This window comes from Crocodylus porosus, unplaced genomic scaffold (genome assembly GCF_001723895.1).
Source record: "Crocodylus porosus isolate Cpor-Errol unplaced genomic scaffold, CroPor_comp1, whole genome shotgun sequence".
Classification (NCBI taxonomy): Eukaryota; Metazoa; Chordata; order Crocodylia; family Crocodylidae; genus Crocodylus; species Crocodylus porosus.
Window position 1 is genome coordinate 1,413,983 of NW_017728944.1, and position 26,786 is coordinate 1,440,768.

The following is a 26,786-nucleotide window of genomic DNA, read 5'->3' on the forward strand; positions in this document are numbered from 1 at the left end:
AAAAAAAAAAATCTGCAAGGATGGCACTGGAAACCTGCTCTCTCAATCTGACAGTGAAAATTAGCGCAAACTCCACCTTTGCTTCGCCTGCTCTAAAATTATCCTTTTGACACGTTAACTAGCTCTTGAGAGAGAAAACTATGGAGTTGCAAACTTCTATTTCCAGTACCTAGTACAAACCATTCTGGCCTAATTTCAGTTGTTTTAACCAAGTGTATGCTTATACATAATGACTGAAAAAGGATATTGTTTCTAATTCTATATAAGGCTCCCTGCAGTATGCAACTCTGCTGCACTGAGGTGTCTTGCCATTCCTCCATTCATACAGGATTACATAAACAGAACCAGAAGTTAGGACACAGCTAAAACCTCCCTACACTGAACAGCTGGAATTGAGTCCAAAGGTAAGAGAGGAGGTTTCTAAATTGGACTAAGCATTCAGTCATCTAGAGTCAAAACCAGTAAGAGTGTTACAATACCAAGGCCACTAATACCTTCACCCTATTTGCATCTAGACACTGAAGCTTGCATGACTCAACCAAAAACTTACCTAAGCCGTGGACAGTTTTGCCCCAGGGCATTCAAGATGGCATCTGTAATGTTAGAACAGCCTGAGGCACACAAGGATTGCAACTTGTGGCATCCTCTGCATATTGTAATGAGACCATCATCTGTTATTTGCTATAAGAAAAACACACCACCACAACCCTTAATAATGAAGGTAGAGATGCAACACATTGCATATTTTGCCATCTGAGATGGGCAAAGGGACATTCAGCTTGAACCAAGCTAGAATACTATCAACCAAAAAAAATCCTAATATTTTTACTCAAACATTTGAAACAGTAGAAACCCTTCAGAAACAGCATGCACATATTCTATTTTATATGCATGCAAGTGTTTTAGGAACTAGGATGTGTGTATTTTCTGGAGTAGGGCACTATGGGATGCCCTAGCTAACAGAACTGCCACCTAATTTCGATAGCAATCCTTTTCAAAACTGCTTCTTGGCCATCAGTTATATTAGAAAATTAAAGGTTACACCAGTCACCATGCAATACATATTTTAGCTGCACAGTTTACATTTGCAAACCATTTTTTTAAAACCTCATTTCATGTCTTGGTGCTTAAAACATAACTTTTGATACCCACTGCAAGCTTTTTTTTGGACCTGACCCCACCCACTTTTCGCAGCACTCTTTCACTGCTGTTGTGGCACCTTTTGGGAATCACTATGCCAGACAAAGGTTTGAATCCTAGACTATGGCTAATTTAGCTATGGTTCAAGGGCGTCGCATCCCAGTCCAAAGAGGATGCAACAGTGGGTGCTGTCTCTAACTCCACAAACCAGTTTGGGATGGCAATGCTTGAGGAAGAATCTCTCATCTAATGATGAGTGACATGTTGGCTGGTAGCAGTAGAGCTAATGGCATTCTGGAGCACAATTTGGTCTTGCCAGCCAGAGGGTAGATGTATGGGATAAAGATAAATGTACACAGTGGAAAAAAGAAAATGAGAGAAGATACATTAGGGGAGAACAGGTTGTAACAGGATCCAGGCTAAGCCTATAAATGAATTTCATGGCTTGATCAAATTTGATTCCAACACAGAAAAGTACTAGAGAATGGCATTAACTCTTTCAAGAATAATATACAATGCAGACTGGAAAGATAACACCGGAATGAGATGAAAGGAAAATACCACACTACAGGATTTCATACTATGGTGATCAAGAATGTCTTTTCTTTTTCACCTTTACTCCAGTTGCATATTCCAGATTCTAGACAGAGGCCTACTCCTCCCTAGCATATCTCCTCTAACCATTTCCTCATAGGCACCCAATGTCGACACAGAAAATTATAGCTGGCCACAGCTTCTAGACAGTTTTGCAGAGAGAACTTCAGCATATAAATATTTCTCAAGTATGCAAACGAGTAAAACAAAGTTCTGAAGTTCTGCAAGGTTCTGCTAACTTTGCTGGAAAGGGAGAGGACAGCCCTATCATTGTTTCCATGTCAGAAAGCTGAAAAAGTCCTGCCCAGTTCAACCTTTTTTGGCTTAAATGTACATTTTTGGCAATGTTAATGGTTCGTTCAAAAACCTTTTTCCTTAGGGCAAATGCATTTCTTGATCCAATTTAAGCCAGTGTAAAATTTGGATGCAATACCAAATATTCCAGCTCAATGGAAAGAATTTTTCCAGCTAGTCTTGCAAATGAGCTTAAAAGGCCTTTGGGCAGGGCAAAGACAGACAAAATGATGCTGCCAAGCCAAATGCTAACAAAGCTATTTTGGGGGCTCATACAACTATATCAAATGCAACCTAAAAGCTATTTTTGTAAGCTATTTTTAAATGCTTAAAAAGTTGCCATTCCCAGTCTGCTTGCATAACCGAGGCTTTAAGAGCTATGTTTAACTTGTTTCTATTCAGATATGCCATCTACACATACATTACATGTAACCTGGGAATCACAATGAAAGGTTACTTACTAAGCAAGTTTGTAGGTTTAAAGTCACCAGTTCAGGACAGTGTGCACCAATGTATTTGAGTGCTTCGTCTTCCAGCTAGAAAGAAAAATAACACTTAGAGACTGAAGCAATTTGTTATATTTGAAGTGGGCTTGAAAGAAAAAGGTGTAAACAGATACAAATTGGATTTGTGCTGGTGGCAAAAAGCACCACGCAGCTCACAAACATGTACCATGGCAGTAAACAAGTGGTATTTTCCTACTGTTCTAGATCTCCAACCCAGATCAACCTGGAAGAATAGCTTATTGATTTAAATGAACTGTGAACTGATCAAAAGTAACTGACTACCAACAAACCAAGAGATGCAATTAGAATACAATTTACTATAATTAGAAGATGATAATTAAAGCTTCCTAGGGCTCCTCTGAAAGTCAACAAAGTGAATGCCATTTTCACATCTTCAAGTCACTTCTCAAGCTTTCTGAAGAATGTCTTTTTCCAAAGTAAAGCCAGCCACAAAAGGTATCCCAATTGCCTTTAACTGCTAAAAAAAATGCTGCTATTCTTATATCCAGGAGAACAGATGGCAAATAATTGATAACAAGGCTGTATTCCTATCAATATTTTTCAGAGTTCCATAAATAACCAGAAGCTCAAGCTGTTTTTTCAGTGATCTGAATTCTGAAAATAGGCTCAGATTGTTAAACCTCTTACCAAGTCATCTTCTTCTACAATCATGTATATGTTTCACAGGCTATTAAAATATCTCATAACATAAGCTTAAAAAACTATTGGCTATAGACCAAATATTTGGACTTATTTTGCACACAGTGGTTTGACATACTAAAACTTTTACAGCTTTCTACCTGCACATACAACAGGACTAATTATTGAAGTTTACAAGTCCACGAGAGGGAAAATGGAATTAGGATACCCCTTTCTGAGGAACAACCCCCCTCTGCCAAGTTTCAACATTCAGGCAAAAGAGAACCAAGTACATCAAAGAAGATGGACTGCAGGATTAAACTCTTAAGCGTTAACTACTGAAGATTCCCTAGAGCCACAAATCTGAAATACAGCAGGCTTACTTGTTCAAGCTAGAGAAACAGAGATCCACATAATTTACTGCAAAGTCACTGTTTTAGTCTTTTCAGTTTTATCTGCTAGTGTGCTAAAGTGGCCATGACACTTCTTTAGGTTTTGTTTTTTCAAACAGAGATGGGAAATCAGTTCTTTGGCAAAATTCCTCTTGCCTTTACAGCTGAGCAAGCTGAATGCTAGTTTTCAGCCTGTCTACCAACCTCTCAGCTCAAATGCTGTGGCTAAAAAAGAAATCCCTATGCTTATAAACATACTGAGATCTGTGTAGATATTATACCAGTTTCCAAAGCATTAGTTTCACTCAGTCAGGGCCTCGCCTGTCTGTAAAGGATGATTGTGCTTTCAAGTCCCACACCACAACTTGGAACTCTAAGGCAGAGGTGCTCAACCTCTGGCTTGCAGGCTAGATTTGGTCCCTGAAGCCATGTCACCTGGCCCATGAGTCTCCCCACAGGTCTGAAAATGTTGTGGCAGGGGAGCAGTGGCAGCAAACCCTGGGGTCCAATCTGGGCATAAAGGGGTTGGCTGAAGCCATGCAGGGCCCAATCTGGCCCATGGACTGGCCTTATGCCACACATCTGATCTATGGGACCAAAAGATTGAGCACCACTATTCTAAGGCTAAAAAATAAATCAATATTAAAGGAAACATTACACTATTTGGTGGTATTGTTCTTTGGATGATATTGGTCTCTTTGGCCCTTTTTCTGGCTTTCCAGGGTTAGGTTCATATCCTCAGTGTGAGACTTTAATGCTCAATGAGATGCCAGCTACTGTCAAATTCTCAAGTGTTAGGGGGTGCCTAAATAAAGTCACAGTATTAGCCATATTTAACACATCAAGCTCTTAGATATGTAACACATGAAAAATGCTATGCAAATTTCATTCTAGATTGAGGGGTAGGTACTTTCACAGCCCAATGAGGTTAAAAGAAAATTAAATCAAAATAACAAAAGGTATGTAATAGAAGAGTAACATATTTCAGCCTTAAAAGCTAATTCACAGTTTAAAATCATATGTATTAGGGTTGGAGACCCATCTATGCTGAGTGTCTTCATAACATGTTACTCTATATTGGTCTGGAAACAGTCTAGAGAAATAATATGACATATGGAAATGATAACTCTGTCTGTCCAGCTGCAGGGAAAAAAAACTTTGAAGAGTCATTTACAGTCCAATTTTACTTTGGCAGGCTGGAAGAGTCCACTTTGCAAGGAGATGGTATTGGATCATGTGGTGCCAGATGCAACTACAGCTGAGCTTTCTATTACTGTCTGAGCCTTGAAAAGGGTCAATTCCATCCAGAGACTTAACCAAGTTATCTTCCCTTTTTAAAAAATCCACATGCACATGATTTTGCCCATTATGTCCCTGAAGAAAAAAAAAAGTAATTCTGCCAATACACCACACAAATAACATCTATGTTCAGCTACTCATGCCGAGTTCAAAGCTATTTGAGCTTCAATGAAGTGCTCACTCTAACTAGAATCTAACTGAAATTATTCAAGATCTAGTATTTTTTGGAAAAACAAAATCCACAATGTTTCAGCAATCAGAAACTCAGGGTTTTACTTAGTTTAATGGACATGGCCTCTGTAAGGACATACCTGCGTGCAGCCTTTCAAGAACAAGGCTTTCAATCCCCCACATCCTCTCACAAGAGCCTGGATCCCATCCTTCGTCACTTGGTCACACCAAGAGATATTCAGCTGTTCTAGCAGTGGGCATCCCTCACTTGGGAGGTGAAAGAAAAGAAAAAAACGTGATTGAAAACTTGAAAGAATCCTGCTTTAAGCCATAGCATAGGAAACTTCCCCTTCAGTCCAAGTGAGCACAGGAGGTAACACCCACACCCAACACCGATACAGCCACTTGCTTATTAAACAATCTCTAGTTAAGAAAAAAGAGCTCTCCACCAGTAGGATCAGACACCAATGAGACATTATTGTAGCTCTTGGGGAAAAGAAGATTGATCTATGGTATCCAAAGTGGAGATTCGGGCAAACAACTGTTAAATAAAATTTAAAGGGCTTAGTGTCTGACACACTGCTTCAGATTTGCCAGATACAGCTTTGCATTTGCAAAGAGTTGCTACAACAGGAGTAGGCAATTATTTTGGCTGGAGGGTCACTTAATGAGCTTGGGGGACCTGTTGAGGGCCACATCTATCTCTCTCTCTTCTCTTCTGTCTCTCTGTTGCTCTCGTTCTCTTCTCTCCCTTTCTCCCCCTCCCTCCAGAACCCAGCCAAAGCTGTAAGTTTGCCAGGAGCCCTTATGCTCAGCTATTGATCCAGGTGGGGGCTTCTGCCAGATCAGGCAAATGTCAGTGTCAGCTGTGGGCACAGCCACCAGGTTTCAGAACCTTGATGCGGAACCTCCGGCAGTGACAGCTGCCGCTGCTGCCTGCCCAGTATGGAGAAGCTTCTGCCTGGGTTCACAGCTGAGTGTTGGGGCTCCTGGAGAATTACAGCTTTGGCTGCATTCTAGATGGAGAGGAAGAAAGACAGACAAACATACACACATACAGACATAAACATGCCCATACACAGATGCGTGCACACACAGATGCGCACACACAGAGAGAGCGACACACACACACACACACACACACAGAGAGATGTTGTTGCCTGCCTGGCATGGCAGAAAATCCTGCCTGGGTCCACAGCTAAGGCTGCCAGCAGGTTCTGGGTTGGGGCTATGGGCAGTAGTTCCTGTTGCACCAGGTGGGCAGTAGCATCAGCTGTGGATGCCACCAGCAGGTTCTGCATCTGGGCTCCTGAACCTGCCAGTCGTGTCCACAATGGCTGCAGTGGAAGCCCTGCCTGGGTCCACAACTGATGCCATCGGGTCACGGGTTGATGCTGCTAGGTGGAAGCAGTCCCACCTACCCACCCAGCAGCCAGAGCCACTGGCCACCCACAGACCAGATCCAGTGAGTTGGCGGTCATCCACCTGTGAGCTGGATTGAAGCTGTTGGTGGGTCAGATTTGACTTATGGGCTGTACTTTGCACAACCATGCACAACAATGAACAACATTTATAAATCTGATGTGCAGTCAGGTAAACAGACCTGTACATTTTAGCATTTAGCCTTGCAAGTAATCGCAGGTGTAAACCTGATCCTACAAAACTAGTGATCAGGTTAAAATACTTGTATATATGCATTCAGGCTTAAAGTGCTTAAACCCAACTGCAAAATGATCTCCCTTGTTTGCTCTTACAATTCTGTGCTTTTCCTTAAACACCTTGATACATCCTTTTCATATTTTATTTGTGTTGGAGAAGGCTTTTTTTACTTTTATCCTTTTCAGATAGATTCATTTGTTTAAAATTCAACTTCATCAAGCTTATTTTTAACCTCTCAGCCCCCAACCCCTATTATTATCCTCAGTGTTCTTTTGCCTCTCCTCCTCTGTCCCAGTTTCTTCTCACCATTGTCTGCCTTTCCCTTCCATTTCTAGACTGCTTGGCAATTGCATTTAGTAGGTTTAAGTGGCTGCATATGATTTAAGCAGTTTTAAAAGACAATCAATCATGTGCCAATGTTCGCTTCATAACTACAGGATACCTGGTATACATGCAGCAGTAATGGTACAATTCAAACATCAGTTTGACTGAAAGATCTTTAACAAGGTATGCTAACGTAAAGAAAGATTACATCTACACCTGTTCCTACTCAAAAGGGAAACCTCTTTAATATAATCTAATTATTTTACTGCTACTAATCATTAGCAGGATGGATGCATACAAAACTGGGAGCATCTTCAGTTTAGTTCCTTTCTACCTCTGTGAACCACAAAGCAAAGCACTCATATCTTATGCCTAGTTTCTGATCACAGCTCCTATCAATCCATGTCAGTCTTTGGCAGAGAATTCAGATATTGGAAATGCAGTGGGGCAAGCTATATATAATCAACTGGTGCATAGGATGCACACTCATTCAGTTCCTACCTCAGTGCTTTTAGAGACAAGTTGGTTATGGAAGTGCAGGAAGCCAAATCAAGGTGCCTGAGTTTAGAGCAGAACTTACTGAGGCTGGTACAGGTACTGAAAGATAATAAAAACCAAACACATGAGATAAATGTGTCATAGAATCATAGAAATTATCAGAGAAGTATGATTTTCATATAGTTATGCAATATTATTCCATAAGATCACTATATGCACAAGAGAACAGCAGGCCCTCACTTAAAGAAGGAAGACAAATACAATCAGGACAGAGATAAAGTAAAGGAATCTGTAAGTAGTTAGCAAACAGGCAGGAAGATGGAAGAACTTTCCTTCACATTTCCACTCATTTCAGTTTATGTAAAAGCATTCATTTGCATCAAAATGGAAACGGCCATTTCACGGGGCATTTCTAATACCTGTTATCAAAGTAACTATATCACACCAAAGATTGAGGCCCTCTTCCTTATTTTTTCATCCTCAGGATTATTGTTTTTAACATTTGGGCATGGACAGATGAACAAGAGAGCGGGGAGGGAGTACCTCATCACTTGAAAGCACACATTAGCTGATATATTGCATCCATCTGCTGCTACCCTGCAATAATAAGTGGAGTTAAACTGCAATGACTTACCCCAAATAAATACAGGAGATACTTTTTTGCAGATTACCTGCCACTTACCAGGAGATAGAGTGGACAACTTAACCACTTACAGTGGATTCAGCTGAGCTGTGCTAAGCCCCTTCCCTTTCAATCAGTATAACTGTTATGCCTGTCCATACTCTCAGATGACCAAGCTAAAAAACAAGAGCTATATGCTGGCAGCTGTCTTGTGTAAATGAAGCACACTTTAGCCACCTAGTTGATGCAAGTGGCAGTGATCTCGCCTATCTGAAGATTAATTTCCAAGGGAACAACAACAAAATATGGCTTTCTGAAGTGCTGAGCATGTAGGCAACTACACACTGAGAAAACCAGCTGCCTCTTGCAAAGGCTTCCAAAGAATTATTCAGCTAGCACAGCGTGGGCTTGTACACTTTGTGAACAAGATTCGCAATCCCCCCCCCACCAAAATGTTGTAAGTTATGGCCACAAGTCTCCTTTTCAAAATCCTAGCAGGAGTACAGCTAAGCTGGAAAAAAAAATCTAGATCTGATCTATGATCCTCTCATCTGGTTCCACTGAGCTGGAAGAACTGCAAAGGAAGGGCTTTTAATCCTGCAAGGTGCTGAGTGCACTGGCCTTAATTAAAGTCAAAAGCACATGCTGTATCTTAAGATAAAAAGCAGTTTCACTGGAGTCAATGGGTGTGGTTCTACTGGGGGGGTGACAGCACAGACTGGCTATACTTTTTTTCTAATAACAAGATCATATTCATTTTTAAAAACATTAACAGTACAAGACATGTTTACCCCACTCATAATAAATTCCTATACCCTTGTCGGCTAAGCTAAATGCCAAAACTATTTCAAGGGAAGTTTAGGTAAGATCAGAATAATGGTCACTTTATCCCAAATTCATCAGAAAGTCAAGATGTCTTAAAATATTATAGTTAGAAGTAAATGCTGAAAAGTAAGAGAAGTATAGCAATTAAGGATATAGCTTTTCTTAACAGCTGCTATTTGTGGCATATAAAAAGCATTAAAGCATTAAATTAATGCTTCTTTCAGTTACTAGGGTCTTATTTAACCCAAACAAGCAAAATGATTTAGAGAATTTCCCTACTGTTCTTCTAGGAAGAATATTTTATGCCATTGTACTTTCATTTTGAGAAAAATCTGTATCATTTAGATGCAGAATCTGTAGTAAATCTTCAGAAAGTGCATACACATAGCAGGCCTCTACCATTCTGAAACAATTCACAAACAGCTGCTGTAGGAAGTATGGAGATATCTTTCAATCCAGTAGTACATGCTGATGTAAGATGCTACAAAAAGCACTTTATCAAGGAAGAACACAAGTGGCTATGGAACCAGCTCTTTCTCCAGGCAAACCAAAATCCTCTCTGCCCTTGAAAAAACACAAATCTACGAAGAGTGTATGGAAGCTGTAGTTCCTTGTTGCTGTGCACTGGCTGTTAGAGTAGCAAAAATGTTACTCTAACAGCCAGTGCACAGCAACAAGAAACTACAGCTTCACATGCACCACTACAACCAGCACATTTTATGGATGACACATTGTCCTATGACATGTCCTCAGCTAATAATAAAAATCAACCAAAACATGTTGCTTAGGATGATTTAGACCAGGGGTGGCTAACCAGCGGCATGTGCGCCACACACAAGAAGCTGTCTGCACCACTTGTGACACCCAGAAGATCAGGGAGGGGGCAGGGAGCATGTCAGCAGATACAGTAGGGAGCAGAAACTGAAGTAGCAGATCAAGCAGAGGGCACAAGGAAGGAAGCAGAAAATGGAGCAGCAGACCAGCAAAGGGTTGGGAGCCGAAAGCAAAGCAGCACATCAGGGAGGGGGAGCAGACAGGACCTACACTTGGGAAGGGCAAGGGACTAATTTGTGGCACATCTGCCATAAATGTTGGCACTATTGGTTTCAACAGGGTTGGACTAGATGTGACCTCCTGAGGTCCCTTTCTGCCCTATTTACTAGTGGTGCCTGTAGGCATGTGGGACACCTGCTCTGACGTGCTGTAATCACAGCACGTCAGAGCAGACTTGATTAACCATAGCATATAGGAGCAGACTCAAATAATTGAGCCTGTTGGAGCATGCTAATTACCAAGCTCTGGCAGCCTCAGGGTCTTATGCATCGAAAGAACTTTAGCTAAAGCACCCCTGCTGCCATTTTGAAGTGTGGGATGCTGAATATACAAGACACTGCAGGCACTTGAATTAGAGCGGCTTCCAAGAGACACTCTAATTACAGTCCCCCCGCCACCCCAGAGCATGTATAAAGATGCCCTAGGATTCTATGTATCATCCACAACCAGAATATTTCCTTTACAGACTGATAAGCTCTTGACCATTCTTTTCAGATTCCTCTACAGAGCCAATGCGCTATCATATTTTCTTCCTTCTCATGAGTCCAGTGGGATAGCTTTGCCCTTTTGAAAAACTATACCAATTAAAAAAAAAAAAAATCCAACACAGACACCACTTTCTTCCCTGAGAAGTAATGTTCAAATTCCCTCTGAGACCCATTGCTTTCATCCCAAAGGATGAAGTTTGTTAAGCTTCTTCAGAACTGACCAACACATAGCAAAAATGTAAAAATCTGTAGGAGATCTTGAACCTATCAAAAGGGAACTGTATATATCAAGCAGTGAGATAAATTGAAAGATAAGCACAACAATAATAAGAAGAAAATACAGCAATAAAGGAGAACTGTTCCCAGAGATGTGGACTTTCAGGAACAAACAGAATATCACCTGTTCCAATAATGAATGAGCTTTACTATTCTGAAACGGGTGGGTTTTGTAGGGTTCTCTGCCCCTGGTAACATGAGTCATACCTGCCTCAGATTAAGATAGAAATATGCCCATAAACCTTAAATTTAAAGAAGTTGTATAGTCTGGCTTGAAGAATGAATCAGTCTTCAGAATTTTGTCAGGTGACAGACAGTTGTCTCCATCTGCCGGTAGGGTACTAGTCTGTTCCACATTTTGAAAACAAATGATATGGAAAATATAAGGACAGGGAAGTGAAATGGAATTTAAACCACTTCCTTTCTGAAAACAGAGAATTCACATCTAGGATATAAACATTACAACATTTCCCCCAGAAAAATCTATGTTACTTACGCATCTGTGATCTTAGTACAGCCATTCAGGTTTAATACTTCAATATTTCTGCAGTTCTGTGCAAATGTCCTTCATTGGAGAAAAGACAGAACACGCTTTTTTTTCAGACCAAATATTTACAAATACTTAAAAAGTGGATGCTTTAACTTCTATACCAAACTATGATTTTATTATAATAATAATAATAAATCTCTGTTTTTGGCAGACTGTCAAATATTCCTCAGTTTTTACGTCAGGATTTTTCGCAAAGACAGGGCAACACACAAGTGACTGCTGAAGCTTTTACTGATAAAAGTTTATGCAGGGAATTAATGGGCTATAGGCCTGCATCTTGTCTCTGAAGCTTCCCCAGGCAGAAACAAGGGTCTGAGGACCAGTGCTAATGTCTCTGATGGCACCATCGGGTTTGGTGGTACAGCACATTAACATTATTTATTTATTTTTCTAAAGAGGGTTGAGAAAGGCTCACATTTCAAACTAGAAAAAAACACGTCAAAAAGGAATGATATTTTATTGTCCTATATTTACTTAAACTATTCCTTTCAGACCTCTGTGGTGGCAAAAGAACAACCCTTCTTCACTTCATATTTAAGAGGAAAAAGAAGCTACACCACTACCTTAATGCATTGTCTCCCACTCCTAGACACCCACGCAGGCTTAACTTTCGTAAGAAGCCTCCACATCTTTTAGAAATATTCTCCACTACCCGACCCTGTAAAAGATAGAAAGAATTCCATGATAACTTTTAAGGTAATATCAGTTTTCATAATCTCCTGTTTAAAAAGTTAAGTACTACTACTACTACTACTAATAGTAAAACAGCAACTGCAGATTAAAAGCAGTTTGGATACTATTATAAGCATACAGGGACTGAGAAAATGCAATCACTGTCATGGTAAAAACATAAAATGAAGGAACAGAACTATTCAGCTTTTGAAGATGGAGAAACAAAGAACAATTACCCAAATGCAAAGAAGAAAGTTAGGCTATCTAGTAAGAAAATCCTCACCAGTAATAGAAACTGAGTGCTCAAAAGAGCAAGTTAAAGCATTATTACTGCAGGTATACAAGTCAGATACAACACAAGGAAAATGGACTTGGTAAAATAAAAACAAACAAACACACGGTACCGTAAGAAGTATAAAGGACTATTATTATTAGACAGGTACAGGGAGAAGAAGGGCAGTACATGGGAATTCTAATCTCCCAAGAGGATATCTTTCTCTTAAAGTTATCTTAAAAACAAAAAAAACTTCACAAAGCTTTTTACTCCAGAGGATGAAGTGTGAGATTTTAAAAGGAAAGACCAAACAACTGCACCAACACATTAGTTTGTGTCTAGCAATATATGTTCTCCCCCTTTGTTTTGCTCTCCATCTTTGATCACTGTGAAATGGATGTCAGTCACTTTATCATGTGTTACCAGTATCTAAAAATGTTATTATGATTAAGACATTTTTCTCTCTAGCCCCTCCTTCCCAAACTAGAAATGTAGTCAAGTATTAGGCTAGCTACTGAAGCTTGGAAGCACTGCAAGAGTGTTGCATTATCTAAAATGGATCAAGGCTACATCCACACTGCATTTTCAGAGGAGAGTTAAAGAATTTTAAACAATGTATGCCTTTGTAGGACTCTGCAGCAGCCTCACCATGACTGTGAACGAATGTGCTTGGGTTGCAGAGGATTTAAATGCAGTAACAGCCACTTTAAATATTTAAGGACAGTTTCAGGGAAGATGTAGGGCTTAGTATCCTTTAAAATAAACAACTCTTAGGGCTTAGACAGTCTGAGAATGCTTGCTGAGGGCAAGGAACAGAAACTTATTGGAGCATCGTGTATTAAAAATGGAAGCTAACACTCGGGCACAATTGTGGCTGCGTACAGACATCTGGGGAGGTTAGGGGGAGGTTATATCAAGTTAAAAATGGCTACCCAATCTAAGATAAGTTGGGATTGTGGGACTAGTGGAGAGGGTTGGGGGAATTGAAGGAAAGCAGGCTCTGGGTAGGATGGCGGGGCGTCCACAGAGAGATCGGGGGTGGGGACATGGCATCCACAGGGAGGAACTGGGCATAGGTGGCAACTGAGAAGGGGAATCAAGGGACTAGTGAGATCCATGGGAGAGTTTGGTGGGACCAGAGAGGTTCAAAGGGTCCACAGGTGGGCTTATGGACTCCCCCCCAACCCCTGACCAAGGGCTATTTTTTTTTTAGCCCCTGACCCCCAGATGAACAACCCCCACCCCAATTTGCTCAGCTCCCAACACTGGCAAATTCTAGTAAAAGTGACCCCAGAAGTGGTTTGCAGAATGGGGAGTTTGGTGGGCTGGGGGGAAGGGCAGGGGGCTAAACATAGCCCGGTGCTGGGAGGAAAGGGGAAGAGGAGCAAGTAGGAAAATCACATCCCTGGAGCTGAGGCCTGCATCTGGGTTTTCCCAGCCTTGGGGCTATGCTGGAAACTGTACAGAAGTCTGGGACAGTTAGAATGGTCTAAAAATGGACAACCTGATCTAAATGGAGCGTACCTTAGATGTAAGGTTAACTTAAATCGGATTGGCCATTTTTAGACCAATTTAACTGTCCTGAATTTCTATACAGTTCGCACTTAGATCCACCAGGTCCACAGCTGGACGAACTAAGCTAAACTGGCCATTTTTAACCCAATCTAACCTCCCTGTAACCTGCCCAAATGTCTGTATGCAGCCTCTATGTTCACGCACATAGTAGTGTTCATAGGCAGATTTTTTAAGCGATATAAAAGCACCCAAAACAGAAAACCTCATTTAAATGTAAAGCTGTTTCAAAATGAGAGGAAAGGATTTTTGTGAGTGATATTTTTTATTGGACCAACTGCATGTTTGGGATAGACTTAAGCAAGTTTTTGAATCCAATGCATTCATTTCATTCCACAAAAATCCTTGCCCACCCCTCTCTCTCATACAGTTGAGAGAGCAGCTTGGCTGAAGAGTTCCATCCTCATTTTCTTCTTTACCATGGATCAGGGAGCTCCAATAAATATTACCACACATGCAGGAAAATTATGGCATATACAAATACAGACCTTAACGAAAGCTGTGAATACTTTTATTTTAGCTTTCTCCCTTAAATGGGGCAATGTTTGTTAAGGAAAGTAAAAACATGTTACTCCATTGACACAAACCCCAGGCTACTCACACCCAATGCATTTAGATCAGGCTCTAGGACACACAAACTGCTACTGTGTTGCAGGCCATTTCCTTTATCCTAATTTGTGTTTAAACATGTGCCTGGCCCGAAGAGCACTGAAATACTCCCCTCTAAAAATGCAGTGTAACTTTCGGCTTCCATCAAAACCCTCAAATCTTAGTTTTATATACTTCCTCTAATATAGAATTTCAAAGGAAATATAGCATCTGATAAGGGGCTGAATCCTGGTTTGTTTTTTATTTTTTATTAGCCAGGATCACAGACTTTTTTGGTCTTTGGAATAGCAAATTACACAGACATTCTTGGATGGCCTTCACAGTTTACTTTGACACATTTATCCACAGGTACAAGGCATTTCCATGGCAGATGTTTTAGAAGCAACTCAGAACTGGGGATCTTTTGCATCCCCTGGTTCACATTTTCGATTTGGCCGCGTACAAAAAAGGAGAGAAAAAGCCATAGCAGGCTTCTGTCATAGAAACACTGTAATGTAATAGCATAAATTTGAATGTACTACATAAAAAAATTATTTTATTGAAGAGAAAAATCTAGAGCCTGATATTTATCAGCAAGCTTTCAGCAACAGAACATATTTACCCTTGTTATCTCTGTTCTCAGGAAACTAAAAACTGTTTTCTTACTGTGTACATGTATGCAAGTACAGACATACAATGTATGCCTTTCAGCCCTGATATAGATAAATAATTGTCCATTTCCAAAAGCTGAATGAACTGCAAAGCCTTTAAAGGCTCCCTGAAGCTAAGAAGTACTGAAATTAATTATTTCTATCCCCAGAGAAGGTAAAAAGGGTTATACTGGGAGTATTAATCTATTCCAAGCTGTAATTACATTTTAACGAGAAAAATAGGTTTGTATGTCACTTAACTATACCTCAATATCCCTCTGGAAATCAAACAGGTCAATTCGCTGCCAGTTACTGCCATCCAGGGCCAGAACATTCCATGCCTTTATTGAAGGAAAAAAATGTCAGTGTGGTTAAAATGAGAAAAAAAAAAATGCCAGTAGGAACCTAGTTACAATTTGTCCTTTTCAGAAATAACACTGTAACTGATGAAACCCTTAGGTCAGCAATACCAGTGGTTCAGCCAGGATGTATTTGCTTATACAATATGCTCTACCTATATCCTTGTACATCACAGAAGTCTTATGCAGACAAGTCTAAGGCATCAATGAGATTTTCACTTTTAGGACATACAAGAAACTTATGTTGTGCTTAGAAAAAACTTTGCAACTGGGGAATATATCCAGGGGTAGCATTTTAACAACACTCATTCAAGGATCTCAAAGCATTTTAAAAATAAATGGTGTCTATAAACATACTCCAGGGTGGGGGCGAGGGGCGTTTTAGTTAGATTGGCTCCCAGACAACCACTCTAATTAAAACGCTACAGACATGTGTATTCAGCATCCTATATTCAAAATAGCTGAAGGGGTGCTTTAATTAAAGCTCATTTAATGAGTTTTAGTTAAAATGCTCTGACCACCATTTTGAAGTGTGGGACACTAAATACATGCAATGCTGCAACATGCTGGAGCGTCCTAATTCAACTCGATTTAAGCAAGTCTCCTCCAATGCATTCTAATTAGAATGCATCAGAGCACGTGTACACCCAAAGGCTTTATTTCCAAGCATATGTATGCATTTTACAGAGGTTTAGACAGGTCAACAGGCTAGTTTGTTGATTTCAGAATTGCTGAATATCTGTGGATTACACTGATGGCTGTGAGAGCTGCAGGTACATGGCACCTCTGGGGGGGGGAAAAAAATCAGGTCGTGGGCAAATTAAGGTCCCAGCATATCACAGGCACAGCCAGGAAAAGAACCCAGAACTCATGACTCCTTGAGGTCCTGTGACCAAACACAAGACCATTCACTGGGTATTTTCAAAGCACTTCTGCTTCCTCAGCAACAATTCTGTTCAATTAGCAGCTCTTGGAATTCCCCAATTTCCCTTTTACCCAGTCACTTTACAACCCTCAATGACGTACAATTACATCTGATTTCTGAAGCAACATGCCACTGTAACAAAAGGCAAATCCATCCTACATGCAATGAAAATCATTAGAATTTATGCTCACTGCCAAATTATGTGCCATTTCACCATCAAAAAGAAGAGCCACAGGGGTTATGACAGAGCTCACTTAACTCTGAATACCCTTGCTTTTCAGATTAAGGGAGTGAGGCTGTCCTTACTTCACTCAGGTAGTAAATACACCCCGTAACAGATGTACACATTACAGTGCCAAGGAATAGGTCAAGGACAGAGCGTTAACTCTGAAATTCCTCCCCTATGTAAATTTAAAATCAGGTGTTTAACTTCCACTATAAAAATAAATCAACCTTCTCATACACTAAAATTTAGAAAGTAAGATTGTTTCAGGCATACGTTATTTTCAGGCACCTAATTGAGGAGTGGAGCAGTGGTGCTGGCAAACAGAATATTTTATTTAACATTCACACTACCAACTAACCTCCCTGTGGCAGACACTTAAACTGAGGTGTTGTCCAACTTTTACAAAAATGAAGATATGGAACCAGATAAATTTGCTCATTTCCTGTGATGTGGAAGTCCAGCAGGTACATGACAACTGCTTGCTACGTGTTTTGCAACTCTCATAGTTAACTGGGCTCCTCTTTTTTAGTTCTTGCTTCTACTTGTTCTCATTACACACCTTTTAATGTTGCAGGGCCTAGACCATCTTTTTGTCATGCATTTGTACAAAAATGGCAGGGCCTTGACCCAAATGGGACTCATGGGAACTACTGTAATACAAGTTAATAAGCCTATGTACAGCTGGGACTGGGGTTTCTGCAGCTAGGAGAGAGATCAGGTCTAAGCAGGATTAAAAATCCAGGAGGGGATGACCAGGTATTAGTGGGATTCCAGACAGCACTAAGTTTAACATCAGCAGCTCAGTGGTATTTAGTGAAACAAAGAAATTTGCTTTTTTAAAGAAACAGTAAATATACCATCTCACACACACTCACTGAAGACAGAAGGGAGGAGATGATTTGCTTTCCTATAATCCAATTCCCAGACATGAACTAAGCACTTTTTCTTTTTCCTTTTTTAAATAAGAGTATGGCCCAACCCACATTAGATGACAGCCTGCAATAGTGAGATTTATGGGAATGAAAATCTATCAAGTTACTAGTATAAAAATACTTGGACAAGGCTGTTTATACCAGTATTGAGCACAGAGCAAGTTTTCAGAAAGCAAATAAATCCACAGAAGGAATCTTATATTTTTTTTTGCGTGTTAATTACTTTTCATAACAGTTGTTGCTTCCAGCAAATTTTGATACCACATGTGATGAGGTCTGTGCAGTTAGGTCTATCTGAAAATGTTTACTGAAATTCTTGAAATTGCTACTATTACCTTGGAGTGAAAGAGGAAGAATGCCATTGTATTCACAGTACATGCACACTAGCCAAGGAAAGGTCTTTCTGCTCTAGCTGGACTGTGAGCACATACTGTAAAGAAACTGATTTCCTAATAAGCCATTTAAGTGAAGGGGCTCAGGCATCATTAGCATCTCAAAAAGTAACTAGTATTAAAGAGCTAGTTCAAACACTTCTTAAGAGGATGCAGCCCACTGACACAGAAGGCTCTTTTGTTTTAAAAAATATTTGATACATACTGATGGTTTTGCCTAATCAGATCTATATTCCTCCATCTGTCATGTTCTGGGAGTAGATAGCATGAAGCATCCTGGTGAACCTCTAAGACAGGGGTCAGCAATGTTTCTGAGCAGAGTGCCAAAAATATCTGCAACCTCAACTTGTAAAACGTTGGTGTGCCAGGCTAGACTGTGGTAGAGCTGTGAGGGGCCTAATCCTTGTTGTGACAGCACAGTCTCAGCCCCTTCCCTGCTGTCGGCCCCAAGATGCATGTCAAGCAAAACACCTTCACAAGCCATGCTCTACCACCTGTGCCGGGGGTTGTCTACCCCTGCTCTAAGATGTCTTATTCTTTCCAGAGTATCCACCACACTTAGGCTCTCTCTGGAATAACTGTCAGGTATGTTTTTCTACTTTCTCCTCATTTCTACCCTGACAAGTTTCTTCATGGACTTGTGATGCAAAGAAAGAAGAATCAATCCTGAAAGATAGGTCCAGAGTCAGTGCCAAGGGTCACTGTGCCAAATAAATAACAAGTGTCAACGCAAGTGTAACTCCATGCTGCCACAAAAACTATTATGGCAATGTTAGGTATAGGCCTGTAGTACCTTGATTTAGCTGTTATTAATGGTACTGGGCAAGGGACTAGATTGGAGCAAAAGAACAAGAAGATCCACAGCTTGGGTCCAAGGCAGAAAGGAACTGCTGAGGCTGGAGAGACAAAAGGATCCTTGTCTCAGTACTCACTATAAGCCTGAAGCAGCAGGGTGTAGGGCCTAAAGCTAGATGAGCCTGGAGCTTGCAATCCTGGCTCACTTGGAGCTTCAAAGAGATGACATGGCAAACACCATGCCAGACTACTGAGAGTTTTACTCAGATGCTAGATGCAGTGAACACAGGAATCAGCTTCTGGTTCAATCATCAAGCAGGAGGTGCATTTCCTGAAGCCCTTATGTGGCTTATGGCCCCAATAAGAGGCTGAACACAGCTAAGTTGTACTTAATAGTCCTCTAACAAGAAAACCAAACTAAACTAGACTGAACAAAGATGCGTTCCAGTCACTTTATACAGTGGAACAGCTGACAGAAAAGGGATTTTCTCCCTTAGAGCACAGTAAAGATGTCACCTCATCCATCCCTTAAGAGGAAAAGTTATTCAAGGTAGTTTTACAGCTTGACACAAGGGGGGTCATATTCCGCAAATCAGACTATGTAAAAGCCCTCACATGACAATGGATTCTTTATCTGTTTCACAAAAACATTTTATTCTTACAAAGGACTCTGTAAAACATTTCTAGAGCAGTATGTTTACTATTTTCACTTTAAAACAGAGGATAATTTTCTTAAGTGTTTAAACAAGCTATTCAAATATTTGTTACTTATGCTATGAACTGAAGACCTGCTGTCTGTGATTATTAAACACAAAAAAGCTATGTTAAAATACCACCACCACTAAGCTTTATATAAAAAAAAAAGGCAGTGAGGAAAAGCAAAGCTATGGTTCTTCACAACTGTAACTTCATTTTTTCAATTACACTTGTACTGAAGTTACCACCACAGTATCACAAAATGCCATAACTTGGATGTACAAGGCAAGAGAGTTTGCAATAGCTAAGGGAACAGAATCATCTTATTTCTGGGTACTTAGAATCTCAAATCAGGAGATTAGTCCTATTCAGTGTTTGTATTTTCCTGAAAATAAGTAATTAAATGTGCAAGAACAAAAGAAGTGTGCCTGTTTTAATACAGAATCCAATCAGAGTACAATATATTTGCATATAGACTAGATTGAGCAAATGACTCAGTCTTAAGAAAGAAGCTACTTATTGCCTGTGTCACAAAGCATCTAATGTGTTCACAGATGCCCTGAGGAAAGGGATGGGTGTGACAAAAATGGGAGTAGCAGATGAGATGAGTAAACACCTTTGGAAGACTATGTGGGCCAGTCACTATTGCTACACTGTGGAAGTAAAACTAGTAAGTACAGAACTCAGAATACAAAAGAATGTGATTATTAACATAAAGTCTGTTGGTTGTGTGGTACCTCCACTTGCAGAAATTCTGGACAGGAGCTCTTAAAACAAGTTGGGAAGCTCCAGTTGAACTGGGGGAAGTTGAAGATCCATTTTACTTCCAAGGAATTTTAGGATTGAACTTCACTGGCTGAACTGCATGGTCCTAAATTACTTTAGCAGTTAAACAGTGAATTCAATACCTAGTTTTCCTTCCACCACTTTGCAGTGACTAAACTGAACCAAAGGAAAAAAATGCTCATTGATATTCTCTCAGCATTAAAAATTAAAGTAATTAACTTGATAAATCTGAGCTAAAACATTTTACTTTTTAAAATGTAATTTTATCTATCTTCAGCTAGCATAGCCAAGATGAATACATTTCTTCTGCTCAGTGCAGCCTTTCAACACCATCTAGACTGTTCTTGCAATTTTTTCTAATGGTTGCAACTTACTTTTCTCTAAGATGGATAGGGCTTTCGTTGCTACCAAATGGAAATATTTAGATATGAACTGTAGAATCATCAGTACAGTAGATAGCAGAAGCTCCTGGCATTACTAATTTACTAAGGAGAATGATATTCTTATAAACAAAGCTTACTAATACCTACAACTCCTAAAGTCCTAAAATCATACTGAGACATGAATAATTAAAATCTACCAACACTGAAGGGGGGTAGGTGGGAAACAAACACAAAAAATATTTCTTACCCTGGAAACCTGAGCACAGCGACACAGAGTGACCACATCCAGGAAAGAGAATATTCTGTAAGAGAAAATAAAAATGTAAAGACATTTACTTCAAAGACATCTCAATTATTTGCATGTAAAATAAAGAGAATACAGAAAACTTAAAGAAAAGTTGGAGAAAGCAAACTTCTTTTTACAGTAATTCAGCTGGAAGCTTAACTGAAAATAAAAGTGCAGACCAAGCAGTTAATAAATGAAAGCAGAATCCCACATATTGAACTGCCGTGAAATTTTTAATCTCATACCTCGTGGTATTCGCTGACAGAGAGTAAACTGAATGATTATTTATCAAAATACAGATGCTTAATGCTACCTTGTAGCTCAGTAGTCAAATGATCAATTAGCTCAGGACTTGTCAGAATAAATAGTTACAATTCAACACAAGAGAACAGTTGTACAAAGAATCTGTCTGTTTAGCAGTGAAAATTCCCCAACAGTTGTATTGCTCTGACAGCAGCTGCCGAAATGCATAACAAGAAGTTAAAAGCTTCAGTAAATCCTGGAGCCAGGTTCCAGTTCAGAAACCAATATATTATTTCTTATCATTAAAAGTAATTGAATAAGCAAAATGAGAAATAGTTGAAAGTGCTGTCTCTTCCTCATGCCCCAGGGAAAAGGTAGAACAAGTGTATCTTGCCAGATGAGTTACTTAGAGTGTGTCAGTGGTATAAGGTGTGTAAATCAGGTGTGGTAGGAATAAGCAGACTATTTGAAACCCCATCTCTTTGCAAGAGGGCACACCCAAAAGTATTTAGACCTGCTTAATCTATTTGCTTGTTGTCCTCTTTATCAGAACATTAGAAAGAGACTTCTACTCTGTATTCTTTTTTCAAGGGGCTTAGTGTTTCTATTTAGTATCCTACTGAGTATATATAAAGCCTTAAATACTATATTTTACACTCCTGAGGAAATAAGCAGTTTATTAACAATATCTGAGCCCTGGACTAAGCTATATGAATAAGATTAAAGAGTTTGAAACAGAGATTTAACACAATAAGCTTTTATAACCTATGATGTTGATTATGAAAGTATGTTAACCACAAGGTTAAGTGCTTATAGCAAAAGATAATGCAATTAAGTTATGAAAATAAATTATTATAGATTTATTATTATAGATCCTGATACCCCTAAGCGTAAAAGGTCAGCTTTAATATTGAGTGGAAGTAAAGAGTATTTTCAGAAAGTGGAAAACGTTAATATTTGTATTTATAAAGATTCAGGACAAGAACTGTGCATCTGCTGGTTTGTTTTATAGTTTCAAGGGTCAGAAAGGACCTGAACAGATCATCAAGTCTGACCCCCTGCCCTGGGCAGGAACGAGAGCTGGGAATGTAATACCCCAGCCAGATATCTATCCAACCTCCTCCTGAAGACCCCCAAGGTAGGGGACAGCACTACCTCGCTCAGGAGCCCATTCCAGAGCCTGGCAGCTCTAACTGTAAAGTAATGCCTTCTGATATCAAGCCTGAATCTACTCTCAAACAATTTATGGCCATTATTCCTTGTTATCCCAGGTGGCGCCCGAGAGAATAGAGCCTCACCTATTTTCCGCTGGTCCCCCTGGTGAGTTTATAGACAGCCACCAGACCCCCCCTCTGTCTTCTCTTGTGGAGGATGAATAGATTCAGGCCCTTTAGTCTATCTTCATAGAGCCTGGCCTGCTGCCCCAACCATGCGAGTGGCCCTCCTCTGGACCCTCTCAAGGTAAGCCACATCCCTTTTGAAGTGCAGCGCCCAGAACTGGACATAGTACTCCAACTGCAGCCTGACCAGTGCGGCATAGAGGGGAAGGATCACCTCCCTGGACTTGCTTGTGATGCATCTGTAGATGCACAACAAGGTGCAGTTAGCCTTACTGACCACTTCCTCGCATTGGTGGCTCATGTCCATCCCAGAGTCAACAGTGACTCCAAGATCCCTTTTAGCCACTGTGTTGTTGAGAAGAGAGTTCCCCAGCTTATAGGTATTCTGCAGGTTCCTTCTCCCTAGATGCAGCACCCTGCACTTGTCTGTGTTGAATTCCATTCTATTCTCATCCTCCCATCTCTGTAACCAGTCTAGATTTAGCTGGATTCCCCTTCAGCGTGCCCAATTTTCTCCACATCTGTGTGTCATCAGCAAATTTGGACAGCGTGCTTTCCATATCCATCTCCAAGTCACCGATAAACATGTTGAATAGCACAGGCCTGAGGACCAAGCCCTGGGGAACTCCACTGCCCACATCCCTCCAGGTCAAAAACGACCCATCTACCACCACTCTATGGGTGCAACCATTGAGACAATTTGCCACCCATCTGACTGCATAGTCATCAATGCTGCAGTCACCTAGTTTCTTTTATGTCCAGGTATCCACCTCAACACCGGCACCCAAGGACTTTGTGACCTGGTCGTAAAAGGAAACAAGATTAGTTAGGCAGGATCTGCCCGCAATGAACCCATGTCGGTTGCTCCTAAGCATTACCTCCCATGCTAGGCCCCCCGCAGATGTACTCCTTGATAATTTTCTCAACGGTCTTCCCAAGGACCGAGGTGAGACTAACTGGCCTATAGTTGCATGGGTCCTCCTTTCTCCCCTTCTTGTAAATGGGGACCACCCTGGCCCTTTTCCAGTCCTCTGGGACCTGGCCAGAGCACCACGAGTACTCATATAGCCATGCCAAGGACCCTGTTATGACCTCTGCCAATTCCCTCAGTACCCATGGATGAAGAGCATCTGGACCTGCTGATTTAAACACATCCAGGCCCTCCAGAAGTTACCCAACTAGACTGTCCCTGACCTTAGGCATGGTGTTGTGTTCCCTGCATTTGACAGGGTTTTAGAAATTATTTTCAACTGAATTTAATTCAAAGTGTTGTTTCTTCTTCTTAAAGGATGGAAATATTAGCAATAAACTTCATCTAATTCACCCTAAATTTTTGTTCCATCATATGCTGTTCCTACAGGACAAATCAGCTTCTAAATCCCAGAATTGTAGGAGAATGCTTCAGTTTCTCTCAAGAGACTAAGGCTGCTTCTGTGGTGGACATGTCATACATTTAAACTATTAGCTGTTGCATAAAGGTTAGCAGGTTTAGACAACGCAACTGCTCCGCAGTGCAGTATCAAAGTGCTGTGAATAAGGTTGAAAATTCCTTCAAACATAAATGTTCTATATCAGGAGTCAGCAACATATGGCCCATAAACTGGACTTGGCTTCATGCAGAGCTGGAGGGCTTCACTGGTGGAGGACTTTGCTCCTGCCATGGCCAGGTAGCTGGGAGTTGCACCCATACTGCAGCCAGAGGGCAAGGAGAAGTGGTATCCAGGTCGAAACACTGACCCACCTCACACTTGAGCAGGTTTGTTCTGGCCCACAGCTCAAAAAGTTGCTGAATGCTGCTCTAGATCAGGGGTGTCATAAATATGGCCTGCTAACCCCATCACCTGGCCTGCAGTGCTACCCCTGGCCCTCAGAGTTAATTCACATGCTACACACAGCGCCTGGCCCAGTAAGCCTGAGGCAGGTGCTGTAGGGGTCCATTGTTCTCAATGTCACTCACATTTATGAGTCCCTGAATAAGTAACTTTCATGACATCCTGAAAAATCCAGTCCACCCCACACTAGGACAGCCTACAAATTGGAGAGGGAAAGATAGGAGGCCAAAAGGAAGAGATGGGCAAGCCTAGATTGGGAAAAATGTGGAGCTGGGAAGACATCATTCGCATCTGTCTTCCTTGCATGATTTATAGGCATGATGAGCAGACCATACTGCTGGATTACTAAAAATGTTTCATATAAATTATGTATTTCACTCACTGCCTGGAATAAATACATAGTATCAGACTGGTAAAGCTGGTGAAAGAGGCATTTACAATAAGGAATAAACATCTTGTGTACTGATGACAAACTGTTCTTTACAACAAGGTCATGACTGGGAGGAGTTATCGAGGCTGCTGCTGACGCACATCAGGCAGACAAAGCAGTATATGAAAACTGGGTGTGTGTCAGGTATACACAGATATTACAATTATATGCACTAGGTCAGTGTTTCTCAACCCATGGTACACGTACCCCTGGGGGTAACAAGAGACATGGGCAGGTGGTACGCGGGTGCTGCATTTTGGTCTTTGCTTGCTTGGGCCAGAAGTTCCGGCTGCTGCCCCCTTCCGCCATGTCCAACGCGCCAGAGCTCTCACTCCCCAGCATCAGTGTGCTGGGGGATAGGGAGGGAGGCCCCATGCAGGCTGCTTTGCCCTGGGCCACAGTGGAAAAAGTGGGACTCAGCTTGAGGCAGCAAAACCAGAAGTGCTATGGTGGAACTTCCAGTTTCGTTTTTGCCGCATCCATCAGCAGCGGGTACATAAGGTACCAAAGGTTGAGAACCACTGCACTATGTAATCTGTAAGTAGCAAGCCATGGACTTGCAGTTTTTCAGGAAAGGAGACTGGCAGGGGTGTGATGACATGACATGCTATAACAAATAACATTATCAAGACTGAAAAACCTTGACATCATCATCAGCAAAAGCACTCTGCTGACTATCCCAAAAGGAAATAAGCTATTTATTACATTCAGTTCTCAGAAAGAGACAAAAATCAATTCACAAGGGAGCAATGCATTGGTGGAGGTCTCATTTGTCAACATCCCAAAGACCGCCATCTCATTAACCATTTTGTTTAGCTTTGCTGTAAAAGTAATAGGATTTCAAGATCTTGCTTTCATTAACCTTGTGACCTCTGATGCTCAGTAACTCTGCAGTAGATATTAAGTACCTTTCTTAAGGAGGGTGGGAACAGTGTGTGGGTAGGACAGAATGAGTTAGCAGCAGAGCACCAGGCAAGTGTTTCACAGGCAAAGGGGTTAAAGGCAGTGATCCTTAACCAGGTGCCTTAAGATCATTTCAAGCGCTGTTAGGTATGAGAACACAATTCACATGGTAAACCCAGGGTTTCAAATAGGGATCCAAAATGTTAAAGACATTTTGACCTGTTGTGGTCTTCCTGAGTTCTTTGCAACAGAAAAGTTGCTCATTTTTCTGTAGTAAAAAAAACAAGTGAAAAATAAAAGCTTACATTTTCTGAGGGGTGCCTTGGTAGTCTAAAAAGGTTGAGAACCACTGGATGAAAGGCCTTTTCCACATGAGTATATTTTTGGTATTTTCTTTCCATTACAAATGTATCAGTATAGTGTGAATGTATCCACACTGCTTTGTTTATACTGGATTAAGCTACTTCCCTTGTGAATCATTATACCCACACAGCTGTGCACTTTTCTGAAATAATATGCCCAGGCTTCTGGATAGTATTTCATGGTGCAGCATACCATTGCCAGCCTCTATACATTCTGGGCTTTTTCTTATGGTGCATTATGGGATGCCTACCAGAATTTGGGGACTTGGCAGGCAAACTTATCAACTCCCAGTCTTTTCTGGCTTCCCATAAATGTAGCTGCTTAACACAAATCAATGTCATTTTCAAAGTGGTGCCAGGTAGAAGGGAGGAAACATTATGCAGTCCTGCAATCCTGACTCATCAATGGAAACAGGCTACTACATATATACAGGAAGACACAAACAGAGGGCTGTTGGCTTGGGAAACAGTGATAAGGCTAGAGGAGGAGGAAATCAAGCATTAACTTTTATAGTGCATTTCCCCACAGTAGCTCCTCTCAGTGGAACGCCACTTCTGGGCTCTACCAAGTATCATTGGACTCCTCTACACATTACAGATTTTGCACAATTAACTGGTTAACTGTGCAAATACCTTATGACCAGCTACAAGTGCAAAGTAGCTATCACATGATAAAAAGCTCCAACCAGACCTCAAAAATGTATACTAACGTTATAACTGGTTGCTATCAAGCTTTAATTGGTACATATAGCTGGGTTTCCCTTGTGGCTGGGAACACCATGCCCCGTGTGACACCCACCCCTCCCCCAA

The 26,786-nt window shown here is 40.9% G+C and overlaps 1 protein-coding gene across 3 annotated transcripts in view; it reads right to left on the reverse strand.

Annotated features, from left to right (window-relative positions):
• The window catches only part of FBXL20 (F-box and leucine rich repeat protein 20), an 81,242-nt gene that overhangs the window by 10,912 nt on the left and 43,544 nt on the right, over nucleotides 1–26,786 (reverse strand). For all 3 annotated transcript variants that reach the window (XM_019550282.1, XM_019550281.1, XM_019550280.1), the window contains 8 exons: nucleotides 20,828–20,882; nucleotides 15,353–15,427; nucleotides 11,894–11,988; nucleotides 11,277–11,345; nucleotides 7,520–7,615; nucleotides 5,176–5,302; nucleotides 2,490–2,564; nucleotides 551–681 (listed from right to left, as the gene is read on the reverse strand). In XM_019550282.1, coding sequence (XP_019405827.1) covers nucleotides 551–681; nucleotides 2,490–2,564; nucleotides 5,176–5,302; nucleotides 7,520–7,615; nucleotides 11,277–11,345; nucleotides 11,894–11,988; nucleotides 15,353–15,427; nucleotides 20,828–20,882 — 723 coding nt within the window. The remainder of the gene's footprint in view (nucleotides 1–550; nucleotides 682–2,489; nucleotides 2,565–5,175; nucleotides 5,303–7,519; nucleotides 7,616–11,276; nucleotides 11,346–11,893; nucleotides 11,989–15,352; nucleotides 15,428–20,827; nucleotides 20,883–26,786) is intronic.